The following is a 14,670-nucleotide window of genomic DNA, read 5'->3' as shown; positions in this document are numbered from 1 at the left end:
TTATTTTTTGCTTCAAAAATGCTTTTATTGTGTTAAATGTAAAAAATGAACAAAAAAGTAGACATATGAGGTATCACTGCGTCCGTAACAACCTGCTCTATAAAAACACCAAATGACCTAACCCCGCAGGTGAACACCGCAAAAAAAAAGACAAAAAAACGGTGGCAGAAAAAGCAATTTTTAGTTACCTTACATCCCAAATAGTGTAATACTAAGTGGTCAAAAAGTCACATGCACCCTGTAAGAAGGTACAAGGAATTGTGGATGATAGGTACGTGTCACCGAGGTTCCTGGCCTCGGTGGAGTAAGAGCCTTTTTTTGTGTCAGCAGTAGTTGCTGTTTGACACCTTGGTACTTAGCATGGCTGTAATAGCTTATCCGGGGTGGCTCTTACTGGGAGTAGTCAAAGTGCTGGGTGGGTGACTACTGTGCATAAAACCAGCCAGCACTGCCAGGTGGAGAGGATTACCTCTGTCTGACAGTGGAGGTTAGGAGGTCTGTGTGTTGGGCATCATGTGTGAATAAACACTGAAGTTTGAAATACAAACTTGTATTTTGCCTCTGTACTGCGTCTGCTTATCCTAACTACCAGAGTGAATCCCCACAATTTGTGGAAGATGTAGTCATGAGCAGTGAGGCTGGCGTGAACGCCGAAATATTTTTTGGTCTTGCATTTTTACGCACGGTTATATGTCATACATCAAACCAGCGGTATTACAACCAGTGTCCCACGACAAAATTGAGGCTGTTCTGAAGGCCCTCATGGAGGCTAATCAGCAGCGAGAGACAAACCTGCAACAATGGCATGCTAACAAGCAGCAGCAAGAGACCAACCAGTTGCTGCTACAACATGGGATGGCTTTGCAGACAGCAGGAGCAAACCCAAGCGTCCACAATGCCCGGAAGGCAGTCCATGAGGAGATTCCTAAGATCAGTGGTCCCCAATTTTTTTCCGCCAAGGGCCAGTTTCATACAAGACAATTTTCCCAGAGACCGGTTGGGGTGGGGCTCTGGGGCCGGCGGGGCTTAGGGGGTGCTGGTTGGCGCCGACTGATTCACCTGCATAACAAAACACAAGGTCCATCCCCCATTCACAGTAGTTATTAACCCCTTCAGCAGTCTTCACAGTATTTATTTCCCCCTTTCAGCAGTCCCCACTTCACAGTAATTAACCCCAGAGACCTCCACATTATACGCCCCACAGAGACCTTCACACTATACTCACCACAGAGACCTCCATGCTCGGGTGTGACCCCGAGGATAGCATTTCTCTATACTGCCACAGCTCACATGACTGGTTACTACAGGCGACACACGCTCTCTCGGCGTCCTAGTTTCCAAGGATAAAATGGCTCTCATAGCAGATGACTGGAACACGTGACTGACCATATGACAGGTAATATAAGGGGCGGGCCGTCCTCCACGTGATGTGGGAATGAGCGGCGTCTCAGTGACTGTTGCTAATGCTGGTCTGAAGAACGTACTTAGTAGCAGCTGGTGGGAGAAGCTCAGAGCAGCGCATGCAAGGGCTGCTGCGCATTGAAGGGGTGAGGGCGCTCGGATGTGATTGACAGCTGCAGAGACCAATAGACGTTCTGAATTTATATTCAGCCTCCAATCAGAGAAGGTTGTGCGGGGCGTCTGCCTAAGATGACACCCGCAGACAAAATCAAAACCTACCTGGCGATGTATGAGAAAATGGCCACAAGGGAGAAGCCCAAGACCAGCGGGCTGAGGTAGTCACTCCGTTCCTGGCATCCTTTTCCCGGCGGGTGTATTTTGACTTGCCGGACAATGAAGCAGCCGACTACCAAAAAGTAAAGGGTGAGATTTTGGTAAGACTGGTGGGGTGAATGTGTTGGTCCGGGACCAGCGGGTACATCAGTAAAGTTTAAGCTGTCTGAGCCTGCAAGACCCCAGTATAATGACTTACTTAACTTCTTGCAAAAGTGGCTACAACCTGAGGTGCTGAGTCCCATGGCTATGCTGGATAGACTGTTGGCTGATATGTTCCAGAGGGCTTTGCCATCCTCTCTCCAGCAATGGATTGGCCAGGTCTCTCCAGGTAATGCCCTTGAGATGGTCGACCTTGTGGAACGCTATGAGGCTACCCAGAATCTACAGGGGGGTTCTTTTGGTTGGGGGGGCAGTCAAATCCCGTAAATCTCCACCCCAGATCCGACGACTTGTGTCAACCAAACCTGCCCGGGATGTACCCCCTATGGACCCGGCTCCAATAGTCAGCTGGCGGTGTCGGGAGCTTGGCCATGTACAAGCTGACTGTCCACATCAGGTGGAACCCATGAACATAAACTATGGCTTCAGTCAGTCATATGCCAGGAAGCTGTGTGCAGCAGGTACCCCAGAAACTCAAAATCACTTGTGCCAGGTGGAAGTGGGAGACACTCCAGTGGAGGCCCTGCTGAGGCAAGGGAGTCTGATGTTCCAAGTAAGGGCTCCCCTGGTACGGTCCGCTGAGTATACCCGGAAAAAAGGAGTCATGTGCATTCATAAGGACTTAAGAGACTATCCCACTGCCGTCTAACCACGGGGGCCGGCAGGTGGACTCAAGAAGTGGCAGTAGCCACAAACTTGTAATAGGGAGAGACTTCCCTGGTTTCCAGACACTGTGGCCTGCTACAAAAGTGACTGATACCCATGAGACCAGGGTAACGCCAGCAGAGTGGCCTTGCTCCAGGGGGGAGGCTGAAGGGCCAGTTGTAGGGGTGACCGCAGCTTCGGTGTAAGAGGGGAAGACAATCCCACTGAGTGTAATGGTGGGAGACGTGGAGGACTTGCCGACGGGGCCAGAGCTGGCAGACTTCAATGTCTCCGGGCATAATTTTGGTACGGCACAACACCGGGACCCCACCCTATCCCGAGCCTGGGAAATGGTAATAATAGTAGATGATGAACCACAACAAGGTGGGGGCAGACTCTGTGGTCCCTCATTTTGTGGTTCAGCAGGAAATGTATTGAGTAAACCAGCTGCGGGGTGGACCCCGCAAGTGGTTCCTATCCTTTAAGTTCCCCGTAGAGCACAGGGCAGGCTGGTTGCGGAAAAAAAAAGGGATGCCCTGTCCCGAGTATACTGTATGGCATGCATTCACCCCCTCAGAGTTAAACAAAGGGGGGAGATATGTAAGAAGGCACAAGGAATCATTGTGGATGATAGGTACGTATCACCGAGGCGTTTTTTTTTTTTGTGTGTCCGCAGCAGTTGCCGTTTGACACCTTGGTACTTAGCTGTCCTGGATCAGCTTTTGCAGCCATGCTCTTACTGGGAGTAGTCAAAGTGCTGGATGGAGACTACACCCCACATTCCAGGCCGGGTTTTGCCATATGACTTTTGTAATATTAACTTACCATTTGGTGTGAATTAACACCAACACTGTAAAAGTGACGTTTTGTTCTGGCATCATGTGTGAATAAACACTGAAGTTTGAATTACGAACTTTTGCCTCTGTACCGTGCCCGCTTATCGTAACTACCAGAGCGAATACCCACAACCCTAAAATAGTAAAAATCAAAACAGTCATCTCATAAAAAAAAATATAAAAAAATAATGAGCCCCTACATAAGACAGTTGCCCAATAAAAATTTTTTTAAAAATTGCATATTTGGCATTTTCGCATCCTTAACAACCTACTCTATAAAAGTAGCTCATGATCTAACCTGTCAGATGAACATTATAAATAACAAAACAAAAACAGTGCCAAAACAGCTATTTTTTGTTACCTTGCCTCACAAAAAGTGTATTATAGAGCAACCAAAAATCATATGTACCATAAAATAGTACAAACAAAACTGCTACCTTATCCTGTAGTTTCCAAAACGGGGTCACTTTTTTGGGAGTTTCTACTCTATTATGTAAGCCTCACAAAGTGACTTCAGACCTGAATTGGTCTTAACCCCTTAAGGACACGGCCATATTTAACCTTAAAGGGAACACGTCACCGGGATTTTGGATATAGAGCTGAGGACATGGGTTGCTAGATGGCCACTAGCACATCCGCAATACCCAGTCCCCATAGCTCTGTGTGCTTTTATTGTGTATAAAAACCCGATTCGATACATCCCTACATTTTTTTACCGATATTAAGGATTTTGAACGTTATCGTATCGGCATCTATTTTGCCTATATACCGATAACGTATGGGGAACAAGGATCGCACTGCTGTCAGCGCTCTGTGTTCCCTCAGCAGCACAGGGGAGAAGGAAGCAGCGTCTCCCTCCCCCTGTGCTGCTGCCGCCACCAATGAGAGGAGGGGAGGGGCTGTGGCCACTGCGCTACCAATGAAGATAAGTCTCTCATTAATTCATATACAGGAGGCGGGAGCTGGCTGCAGAATCACATAGCCGGCTCCCGACCTCTATGAGCGGTAGCTGCGATTCGCAGTAGTTAACCCCTCAGGAGCCGCGGATCGCAGCTACCGTTTATAGAGGTCGGGAGCCAGCTATGCGATTTTGCAGCCAGCTCCCACTTCCTGTATATGAATTAATGAGACTTATCTTCATTGGTGAAGCAGTGCGCCCACCCAAGACCCCAAGTATTAATCATTGGTGGCAGGGTCCCCTCTCCCCTCCTCCTCAGTGGCCGTTCCGATCGGAGCCCCAGCAGTGTAAGGCTGGGGGCTCAGATCGGTTACCATGGCAGCCAGGATGCTACTGAAGCTCTGGCTGCCATGGTAAGCTCCATGCTGCTGTGTGCACTATGCACAGAGCAGCAGGAACAGTGTGAGGTCCTATTCACCCTGATCGAGGATCTATCAGGGTGAATAGGACAAGGGTTCTAGTCCCTAAGGGTGATAAATGTGTTTTTTTATTTTTACTTTTCTTCACTTTATTTTTTTACCCACTTGGATCTTGAAGATCCAGTGGGTCTGATGTCTATATAATACAGTACCGTACACTATATAGGGTACTGTACTGTAATTTTCACTTTACTAAATTGACCTGCGGTTTGCGGCGACACCCCCACGCATTGTCCCAAGGTACCGCTACTTCATGTGTCTTTAAGTACCAGGACATCATGCCGTACCAGTAGGTCATATGTCCCCAAGAGGTTAAAAAGTGGGTTTTGGAAATTTCTAAGCCTAACGTCCCCCAAAAATAAAATGGCATCCACAAAATAATCCAAACATAAAGTAGATATATGCGGAATATAAACTAGTAACTATTATATGAGGTATCACTATCTGTTTTAAAAGCAGAGAAATTGAAATTTGGAAAGTTGTGAATTTTCCAATTTATTTTTGGAAATTTGGTATATAAAAAAATATAGAAAAATTCACTGAAATTTACCACCATCATGAAGTACAATGTGTCACAAGAAAACAATCTCAGAATGGCTTGGATAAGTAAAAGCGTTCCAAAGATATTACCACAAAGAGACATGTCAAATTTCCAAAAAACGGCCTGGGTCCTGAAGGGGTTAAAGGATAATGAATGAAACTAATATCATAAACCAATTAAGGGCTGGATTCCATATTACACCAAAAACCTAAGAAAAAAAAAATTCAAACCATAAGCATATTCAATTTGGGCAAATTTCATCACAGCAACTCATAATGTGACTTAGTAGTGTGAATGGCTCTAACAGGCCTGTATGCAATCATAACATTCAGGCATGCTCCTCATGAGATGGTGCATTGTTCCCTGAGGAATCTCCTCCCAGACCAAGAACAGGGCATGGATAAGCTACATGTCATCATGAAATAAAGAACACTGATAAAGAACATCACATCACATGGAGGTTTGTGTGACTTTCCAAGAATATGCCTCCACAGACCATCACTGACCCACTGCTAAACCAGTCATGCTGGATTATTGCTGCAGGCAGCATAACGTTTACCATGGTGTCTCCATCCTTTCATAAGCTTGGTGTAAACCTGATCTCATCTATGAGGAGAATGGGGAGTCAATGGGGGACCAGCCAATTCTAGGTTGCTCTGACCATTAACAATCGAGCTGCACAGTGCTGGGCGGTGAGGCCCTTGTTGAGTCAGTTTCTTACAGTTTAGTCAGAAACATGTAGACAAAGAGCTGGAAGTCATCATGTAGGGCCCTCGCAGTGCTCCTTCTGTTCTTCCTCACACAAGGGATTAGATACTGGCCATTCTACAGGCCAATTCAGCACTCCTCATGTAATGCCCTATGTCCTAGTATCGTTTCAATGCTCTTCAGACTGTGGTAGGAGACGCCACAAACTGTGGGATGGTATGTATGGACTGCCTCCGCAACCTGAATAAGCTGTAGGTACCACCTCATGCTACCAGTAGTGATATGGATACTAGCAAAACACAAAACTAGAGAATAATCAGGAATGACAAAAAGAGTTAAGTGGCTGTGAAAACCAAATGCAAAACCACTGCCTTGCTGTTGTATCTTTACTTTCATTTGCACCAAAAACAGACAAATTTGATACACAATCTCGTATGCTTCCCTTCCTAACTGGACAGATTGATATCACTGAAGTTTAAAGGGAATGCAGCACAGAAAATTTGTTCTGCCAGCTAAAAACCCAATAGTAACACACATCCCTTTTAATGTAATGTTTTTATTTTCGGATTGCAAATTATTTTCTTTTTTGAACAAGAAAAACAAACAGCATGCCTCATTGTGTGCCATGTTGCAGCTTTTTAAACGTAAAGGTGAAAAAAACATGGTACCCCTTCAGTAGAATGCAAAAACATGGCACGAACAGAGCCTTAACAATTGAAGGAAAGATGACTATATTTAAAAGATTTTCTAAAAAGGAGCGCAGCCCATGAATTCCTGCTATAAAAAGTCTTTCCCACTTAAGAGCCACATCCACAGTTTAGTTAAAAATGTGAATTCATTGGACAAATATTCGAGCACTCTTATTTTCCTTCACTTGTTCACAATTTTAACAGTTGATAAACAATAAAACCTTTTTCCTAAAAAAATATGTACGATCAACATATATTTTTTTTTTTGCATTCAATGAAAACTAACCAGAAGTGCAGCCATAATGGTTGTCACTTTTGAACTAGCTCCTCGGAAAAAATATTTTTGAGATTTTTAACATGAACATAACATTTTACCACCAGATTTTGAGAACCTACTTAGACAAACTGCTGCACTTCCTATTCTTACTTTTGTAAAAATGGCTCCAACAACCAAACAGAAAACTAAACAGTAATATCAACAGTAAAACACAATTCAATATAATTAAAGGGGTTGTACACGATTAGGCCTCCTGCACACTAACGTTTTTTCCGTTTTTTTACATTCTGTATACGGAACCATTAATTTCAATTGTTCCGCAAAAAAAAAATGAATGTACTCTGTAGGCATTCAGTTTCCGTTCCGTTAAAAAAGTAGAACATATCCTATTATTGCCTGCAAATTACGTTCCGTGGCACTATTCAAGTCAAAAAACTGAACACATACAGAATGTACTCTGTATGTCTTCCATATTAGTTCAGTTTTTGGTGGAACCATCTATTGAAAATGTTATGCCCAGCCCAATTTCTTCTATGTAATTACTTCAAAATGTATATGCCATACGAAAAAATGGAATGGAAACAAAAAAAAAAAAAAAAACGAACAAAGGATCCGTAAAAAAACGGTCTGCAAAACACTGAAAAACCCATATGATCATGTGCAGGAGGCCTTAGAAACAGACATTTGTACCATGGGCTGTGCCTGGTATTAAAGGGGAGCAAGACACTCATTTCCTGGGTGAGCGAAAGATCGGGCATGTTGAAACCAAAGGCTTATTTCACATGAGCAATGTTTTCGTCCAGATGCAATGCGTGTTTTGAACAGATAGCATCCGGACTGAATCCTGATCCATTCATTCAATGATTACGTGCACGAGCAGTGTTTACCACTGATCATCTTTGCGTTCAGGAAAAAAATAAATTAAAAACGGCCATCCTTAATATAACAGCTAATGGCCCAGCCCACCCTAAATCAGCAGCATCAGTCAACTTACATCTAATGAACATGGGCACATCATGAACAAACTAACAACTTGGGCTGCTTTCACATGACGCTATTATTACAGTTCTTCAGTGCCATTATAGAACCATAAGAACGAAAATAACTGAAGCACCGGATTGAACAAATTACTGACAGGAACAGTGCTGACTGACTACAATGGCTTCCATTCAGGAGAAGTTTTTTTTTATAACAGAGAAAAAAAGTTCTACAAGCATGAACTTTTCGCTCTGCTATTTTTGACAAACTTTGCAGTCTTTACCTACTTTTGGATTACCGCATATATCAGTATGTTATGTTCCACTGCAGTAAAACTGGGTGGTTATACATACAAAACTTTTATCAACATTTTCTAATCAAATATAAAAACAGACGCCCTTGAAATTCATGTGCACAAAAAATTTTACAAGTTCACACTTTAAGGTTTTATTTATTTTATTTTAAAACCAGTTTATTTTGTATATTTAGAAATGTGTAATTTTAATAACTGCAAAGGAAAGAAAAAAAAAATGAAATCAGCCACACGTGAAGACTAATAATTGATTAGGAGAATGCAGTGCTGTATCTTCTACTGAAACCGTGCGAATGTGCCATAATAAATTGTCTATTAGTAAAAAAATACATTTTAGGGCACATTATACAGCATCCTTATCACAAATTGCAGCAGGGATACTTTAAAGATAAGAATCAAACTAGAGAATTCTGAGGATTTATGCTCCGCATTTAGAAAGATAGCAATTTTTGTGCATTTCGCTTCAAAATGTTCTCGTGGTGAGTACTGTAGAAATGCGCTTTATTGCTGCAGATGTTATAAAGTTCAAGGCTCAAAAAAGGTATGAGTACAAAGGTATCCTTAAGAAACGTTCAGTTTTCTTTTTTTTATACAAAAAGTAAAGCTTAAAAAAGTTAAATTTACAAACAAAAAAAAATGAAAATAAAAATAAAATAAAAAATAAAGGAAAAACAAAAGTGGTATGCACGCATTTTATATACAGGCATTGTAACATCTTTGAGATTTCTTTTAAATGCATAGCAGAAACATACAACTTCCTTCAATATTGAGTTGACAGGAGTTCATTTCACCCCTACCTCCTCTCATAAAAAATTCACAATAACTCGTATTTTCTTAAATTTCTCTTCATTATACATTATACTAAATAAGCGCAAAAAGCCATATGAACTTGGGAGTACAGAGAACGAAAAAAAAAAAAAAAAAGACCGTAACATGAGGGTAAGGCATCCCTGCTGGTTAAATGTATGTAGTAAATGGTTTATCTACAGATCCACAAAAGCACCAGAACCACTGTCAATTACGTTGAACCATAAGCTGTGTTCGGTCAAAAGACCTTTGATTTGATTTTTATTTAAAGGGAAATACAGGTCATCCATTTTAGGTGATCAAAACAAGTCGCTGTATGTGTAACTTGCAATAATCTAATCTGTGAGTTGTTCGAAAATACTTTAAAGGCTTAAGCGGCGGATCTCAACAGTAGGGTTATAAAGAAATGGATATCTCTTCCAAAAACAAAGCAGTCTGTTCTGGTGCAAACATTTGTTGATCATGACAGTATAAATGACAAATAATAGAAGTGCTAGTTTATGTGGTTAAACGCGAGAAGTAAAACAAGCAGTTTCTTTCAGTGGTATCGGGTAATCAGTAAAAGTATAATTCTGGAAAACGACTTTATTTTAGTGTTATCAGCATTGGTCCTTTGGAGACAAATTAATGTGAGTGAAAGGCATTTTATCAGACAAGGAAGGTGTGACACTGGCCTACCTTCGCGTGCTATTTCTGAGGCCGAAACTTTGACCATGGCTTTAAAGTCTACTCCACAAAATGCAAGTTCAGGCATATTTCCTAGCACTATTGAGTACCCTTGTTATTTAAAGGTCAAATAATACTCAATAGATGGTGTAAAGATAAATAGGTCCATAGAAGATTTCACATTATTTCTTATCTTTACATGGTAGGCTAGAAGTGATCTATCAAAACAGATACGCAATTTGCTCCAACAAGATAGTTAGGGTCACCAGGAAGAGATTTGTTCTGCCAATGTTTTGGGTCACCTGTAGACATATTGGAGAAACAGAGAGGTTAATCACTGATCAAACTTAAACAGCAATTCAATACACCAGCAACTTTGGAAAAAAAACAAAAAAAAAACAGGCAGCTCAGTGATTTGTGTTTGTTTTTACACATGTACGGCCCTTTACAATAATTTATTTTGTGTGTACCTTAAAACACAGATCGTATAATATAAAAGTAATGTAAAAACTAAAATACACAAGCTTCCAGAATAAGACCAACACTGTCCTCTACAGGACATTAACACTATTGCAGTAAATTGCAGAATGAAACCCTAAAAATACAGTATTACATGTTATCTTGGGGGAAAAAATAATAATCTAAACATACCAAATGAAGGCCCTTTGACATGAGCCAATTCTTGACGATGAGTATTTGTACAAACGCTAGTTCCCAATAACTGCCTTGAGTAAAGATACTGCCAATCACCTGATCTTTCATACAGCACATAAAAGCCTCATTCATTGGCATCGCATAACCTTGTGTAAACAAGGTTGTGCAGCCGGCATCAAGGAAACTGTATGGGGATGAACGACAGCAGTAACAATCAGTCAGTCTCATAAGCTCTGACTACGAGAGGGCAATGATCAGGACTGAGCATTCATAGGATCAGTGCCCTCAGCAACCTGTACATGTAAAAGGGTCTTTACACTAAAGAGGTTTGTAGCGGTTGATAAACTACTGTTTGAGCATTTGCAGCTGGTCAGTGCTGAAACAAACATGTTTACTGTACACACCTTCCTCACACAGCAGCAGCCAGAGAATTCTTATCACTTTCAGCACTGATAAAAACAGCTAATTCTATCAGCAGCTGAGCACCGGTCAGAAATGTGTAAAAATCTATGGTTGGACGCAGCAGAGGCAAACCTGCATACAACACCTATTTTATTAACCCCCTTGACATCTCTTTAAAGATGGCACTCGCCCTGAAGCGGAGCAACCGCCATAGCTGCCCACACAGCAGACACCCAGGCTAATGTCTGCCATCAGTGATAACGCTTTGTCTTTCTGAAGAATCAAAGACTATTACAGGGGTAGTTCTTATGTGGTAGAACTCCCTAAGGAAATAGCAATTCTGCCATACACCGCAATGCTAATTCACTGCAATGTAAGGGAGATGCGATCTAAAGATCACATATTCAAGCACCCATGGGTGTGTGTATTAGACCCTCCCCTCTGATCCACTCCTTCAGATAAGGCTTCAGAAAATGGATGTGTGTCTCTCTCTAAATAAATGGATTTTTTGTACTGACCGTAAAATCCTTTTCTCGTAGTAGGCATTGGGGGACACAGCATCATGGGTATATGCCCAGCTGCCACTAGAAGGCTGACACTAGAAACAAAAAAAAGTGTTGGCTCCGCCCAGGTGGGCTATACTCCTCTGCCAGAGCCGAGAGAGATCAGTCGGTACAAAAGCAGTAGGAACGCCACACCGGAACCAAAAAGAAAAACTGAAAGCCAACAATTCTTCAACTGGAGAAACCCGACGACCACTTAGGCAAACGCCGGGACCACAAACAAGAAGAAACTCAAGAAGGGTGGGATCTGTGTCCCCCAATGCCTACTACAAGAAAAGGATTTTACGGCGAGTACAAAAAGTCAATTTTTCTCGTGTATGGCATTGGGGGACACAGCACCATGGGATGTCTAAAAGCAGTCCCCAAGGGAGGGAAGAAAAAACGCCAAAAAGAGTCCGAACGAGGGAAGGGTTCCGTGAGGCGAAGAGCCCGAACAACATAGAGGCAATGGAGGGATTTCTCCCTAGAGTGAGAAGGATTAGGGCAGAAGGAAGGAAGGACGATTTCCTCATTAATATGAAACGAGGAGACCACCTTCGGGAGAAAGGAGGGAACGGGGCGCAAAACCACCTTGTCCTGATGGAACAGCAGGAAAGGCGAACGGCAAGAAAGCGCCGCCAGTTCGGAGACCAGGCGGATGGAGGCGACGGCCACGAGGAAGGCCACCTTAAACAAGACAAACGACAGAGAGATCTCTGCCAAGGGCTCGAAGGGTGAACACTGAATGGCGTCGAGGATGAGATTCAGGTCCCACAGCTCCACCGGAAAACGAAATGGAGGGGCTTGGCGAGCAACACCCTGTAGAAAAGTCCTAACCTGAGCCCGCGAGGTCACAGGACGCTAGAAGAGGACCGAGAGGGCCGAAATCTGCACCCTGAGAGAAGCCAGGCGAAGACCCTTCTCAAAACCAGCCAGAAACGGAGAGGGCGAAAACGCCCGGACTCGCACCAGGCAAAATACGCTCTCCAGGTCCGGTAGTAAATGAGGGACGGCTTGGGTATTGCGAGCGTGAAGCATCGTCTGGATGACCGAATCCGAGAGGCCAGGGGACTTCAGGACCGCGGTCTCAACAGCCACGCCGTCAAACGAAGCTGAGGTAAATTCGGGTGGAACAGAGGGCCCTGAGAAAGGAGGTCGTGGCGCAGAGGAAGTCGCCACGGAACGTCGGCGAGCAGAAACACCAGATCTGCGTACCACGCTCTGCGGGGCCAATCCGGAGCCAAAAGGATCGCCGGAACACGGGCTGCCTTGAGACGCTTGAGTACTTGGGGCAGGAGAGGAATGGGGGGAAACAGGTACAGAAGGTTGAACTGAGACCAAAGCAGAACTAGGGCATCGACCGCGAGAGCCTGAGGGTCCCTGGTGCAACATAGCACGGGAGCCTGTGGTTGAGGCGCGACGCGAAGAGATCCACGTCCGGAGTTCCCCAACGGTGACAAAGTTGGAGGAACACTTCTGGGTGGAGAGACCATTCGCCCGGGTCGACGAGCTGACGACTGAGGAAGTCTGCCGCCCAATTGTCGACCCCGGGAATGTGCCTCTCCGCCCACCGCAGGATATGGGAGGCTTCCTGTAGGGCCATCACACTCCTGGTGCCCCCTTGGTGGTTCAGATAGGCCATGGCGGTGGAATTATCCGTCTGAACCCAGATCGGGAGACCGCGAAGACGTGGGGTCCAGTGAGACAGTGCCAGGAAAATTGCCCTGAGTTCGAGAACATTGATCTGCAGGGAGGCCTCCTGAGCAGACCAAAGACCCTGGACAGTGAGGGACTCGAAGACCGCCCCCAACCCGAGAGGCTGGCGTCCGTCGTGATCACCCTCCAACTGGGGGGAAGGAAGGACCGGCCCAGGGACACCGTCCGAGGATTCAGCCACCAGGAGAGATCCTGGCGAAGCTGGGAGGGAGAGGAGTCCGGCGATCGAGGCCTGCCGGGGACTTGTCCCACCTGGATAGGATGAACAACTGAAGGTCCCGGGAGTGGAATTGGGAAAAGGGAATGGCTTCGAATGAGGCCACCATCCTCCCCAGGACGCGCATACACATCCTGATAGTCAGAGAGGATGGGCCGCGGCGACGAGTCACCCCCGCCTGAAGAGAGGCAATTTTCTCTGGGGGAAGGAACACCTGCCCGAGGCAAGTGTCGAAGAGCATGCCCAGAAACAGCATCCCCTGGCATGGGACGAGAGAGGACTTGGAGTGGTTAATGAGCAGAAATGAGTGGTTTCCTCATTTCCCTGGTTCTTTTCTGGGCCTTTGTTTACATGCAATAAAAACAATCTCTGCCCCTCCCCCTGCTCAGCTAAGGGAGTGAATACAAGAGCTGCCATGAGTGACATGTCTGCCTGCTGGGAGACTCTGCAGCATGTTGTATGTGAAGGACTGCAAGTCCCACCTGTATAATGACACTGCTAATACACACAGGATCTTCCCCCTACCTTCTTGTGTAATGCTCTCTCTAGTATATCAGCTCCAGTGCCCAGAATTGTCCCTGCCTGCAGAGCTGTGCAGCTGAAGGGGTTAAGAATCCCCGCAGAGAGTAGACGGCAGTAAAGGGGGGCGTGGCCAGCACAGTGACATCTCGTTTACAGGCTTGTAAACGACCTTTATCAGAGCAGGGAGAGAAGCTGACATCACAGGTCATGTGACCCTCAGTGAAATCTGAGAAACCAGCCACTGGAGATAAAGTGAGTGAATTGGAAAGCTGTTACATTTGCTTAGTTAGGAACATAGAAAGAACAAAAAAATAACTCGGATAACCCCTTTAATGATTAAAACCGGAAAAAACGTATTTAAACTATTAAAAAACTGAAGTAACCCTAAAGCTATGAGCACATGTGACTCAAATGCTGCAGATCTGCTGTCGTGGATTTCCGGGTGGCAAATCTGCAGTGTTTATAGTACCTGTATAGTGAATGAGTTTTTAGTAATTCTCATCCACATATGAGGTGCAGTTATTAAATCTGCAGCATGTTAAGTTATAACGCAAATTGTCATCGTGGATTTCACCCTTTGCAACAAGCATTTCCGCAACAAAATCTGTAATCCACCGTTTGATCTGTTTAATTCCTGCTGCAGAAAATTTGATAATTTTAGTCTAAATGTGGACCTAGCCTAACATTGCATACATATATGCTAAAGGAACATTAAAAACAATATATCAATAGCCCTTTACTATAGTTTTTTTTGTCAATTTTAAGGCTCTTCTAACTGGTCGCAAGTGGACATTAACCAAATGAGCCTTAATTAACACATATTGCTGCACAGAGGCTTGGCATCTCTAAACAGAATGTGCCAACAAGTAATTGCAAAAGAGCAA

At 44.2% G+C, this 14,670-nt stretch overlaps 1 protein-coding gene across 8 annotated transcripts in view; it reads right to left on the bottom strand.

Moving 5' to 3' along the window:
* Positions 1-8,385: 8,385 nt before the first annotated feature.
* TJP1 (tight junction protein 1) overlaps positions 8,386-14,670 on the bottom strand; it is a 232,407-nt gene continuing 226,122 nt past the window's right edge. For all 8 annotated transcript variants that reach the window (XM_044279722.1, XM_044279723.1, XM_044279725.1 and 5 more), the window contains one exon: positions 8,386-10,035. In XM_044279722.1, the coding sequence (XP_044135657.1) occupies positions 9,941-10,035 (95 nt within the window). In that variant the 3' untranslated portion in view covers positions 8,386-9,940. The remainder of the gene's footprint in view (positions 10,036-14,670) is intronic.

Source organism: Bufo gargarizans, chromosome 2, assembly GCF_014858855.1.
Source record: "Bufo gargarizans isolate SCDJY-AF-19 chromosome 2, ASM1485885v1, whole genome shotgun sequence".
Lineage (NCBI taxonomy): Eukaryota > Metazoa > Chordata > Amphibia > Anura > Bufonidae > Bufo > Bufo gargarizans.
This window is presented reverse-complemented; position numbering and strand designations above follow the sequence as displayed.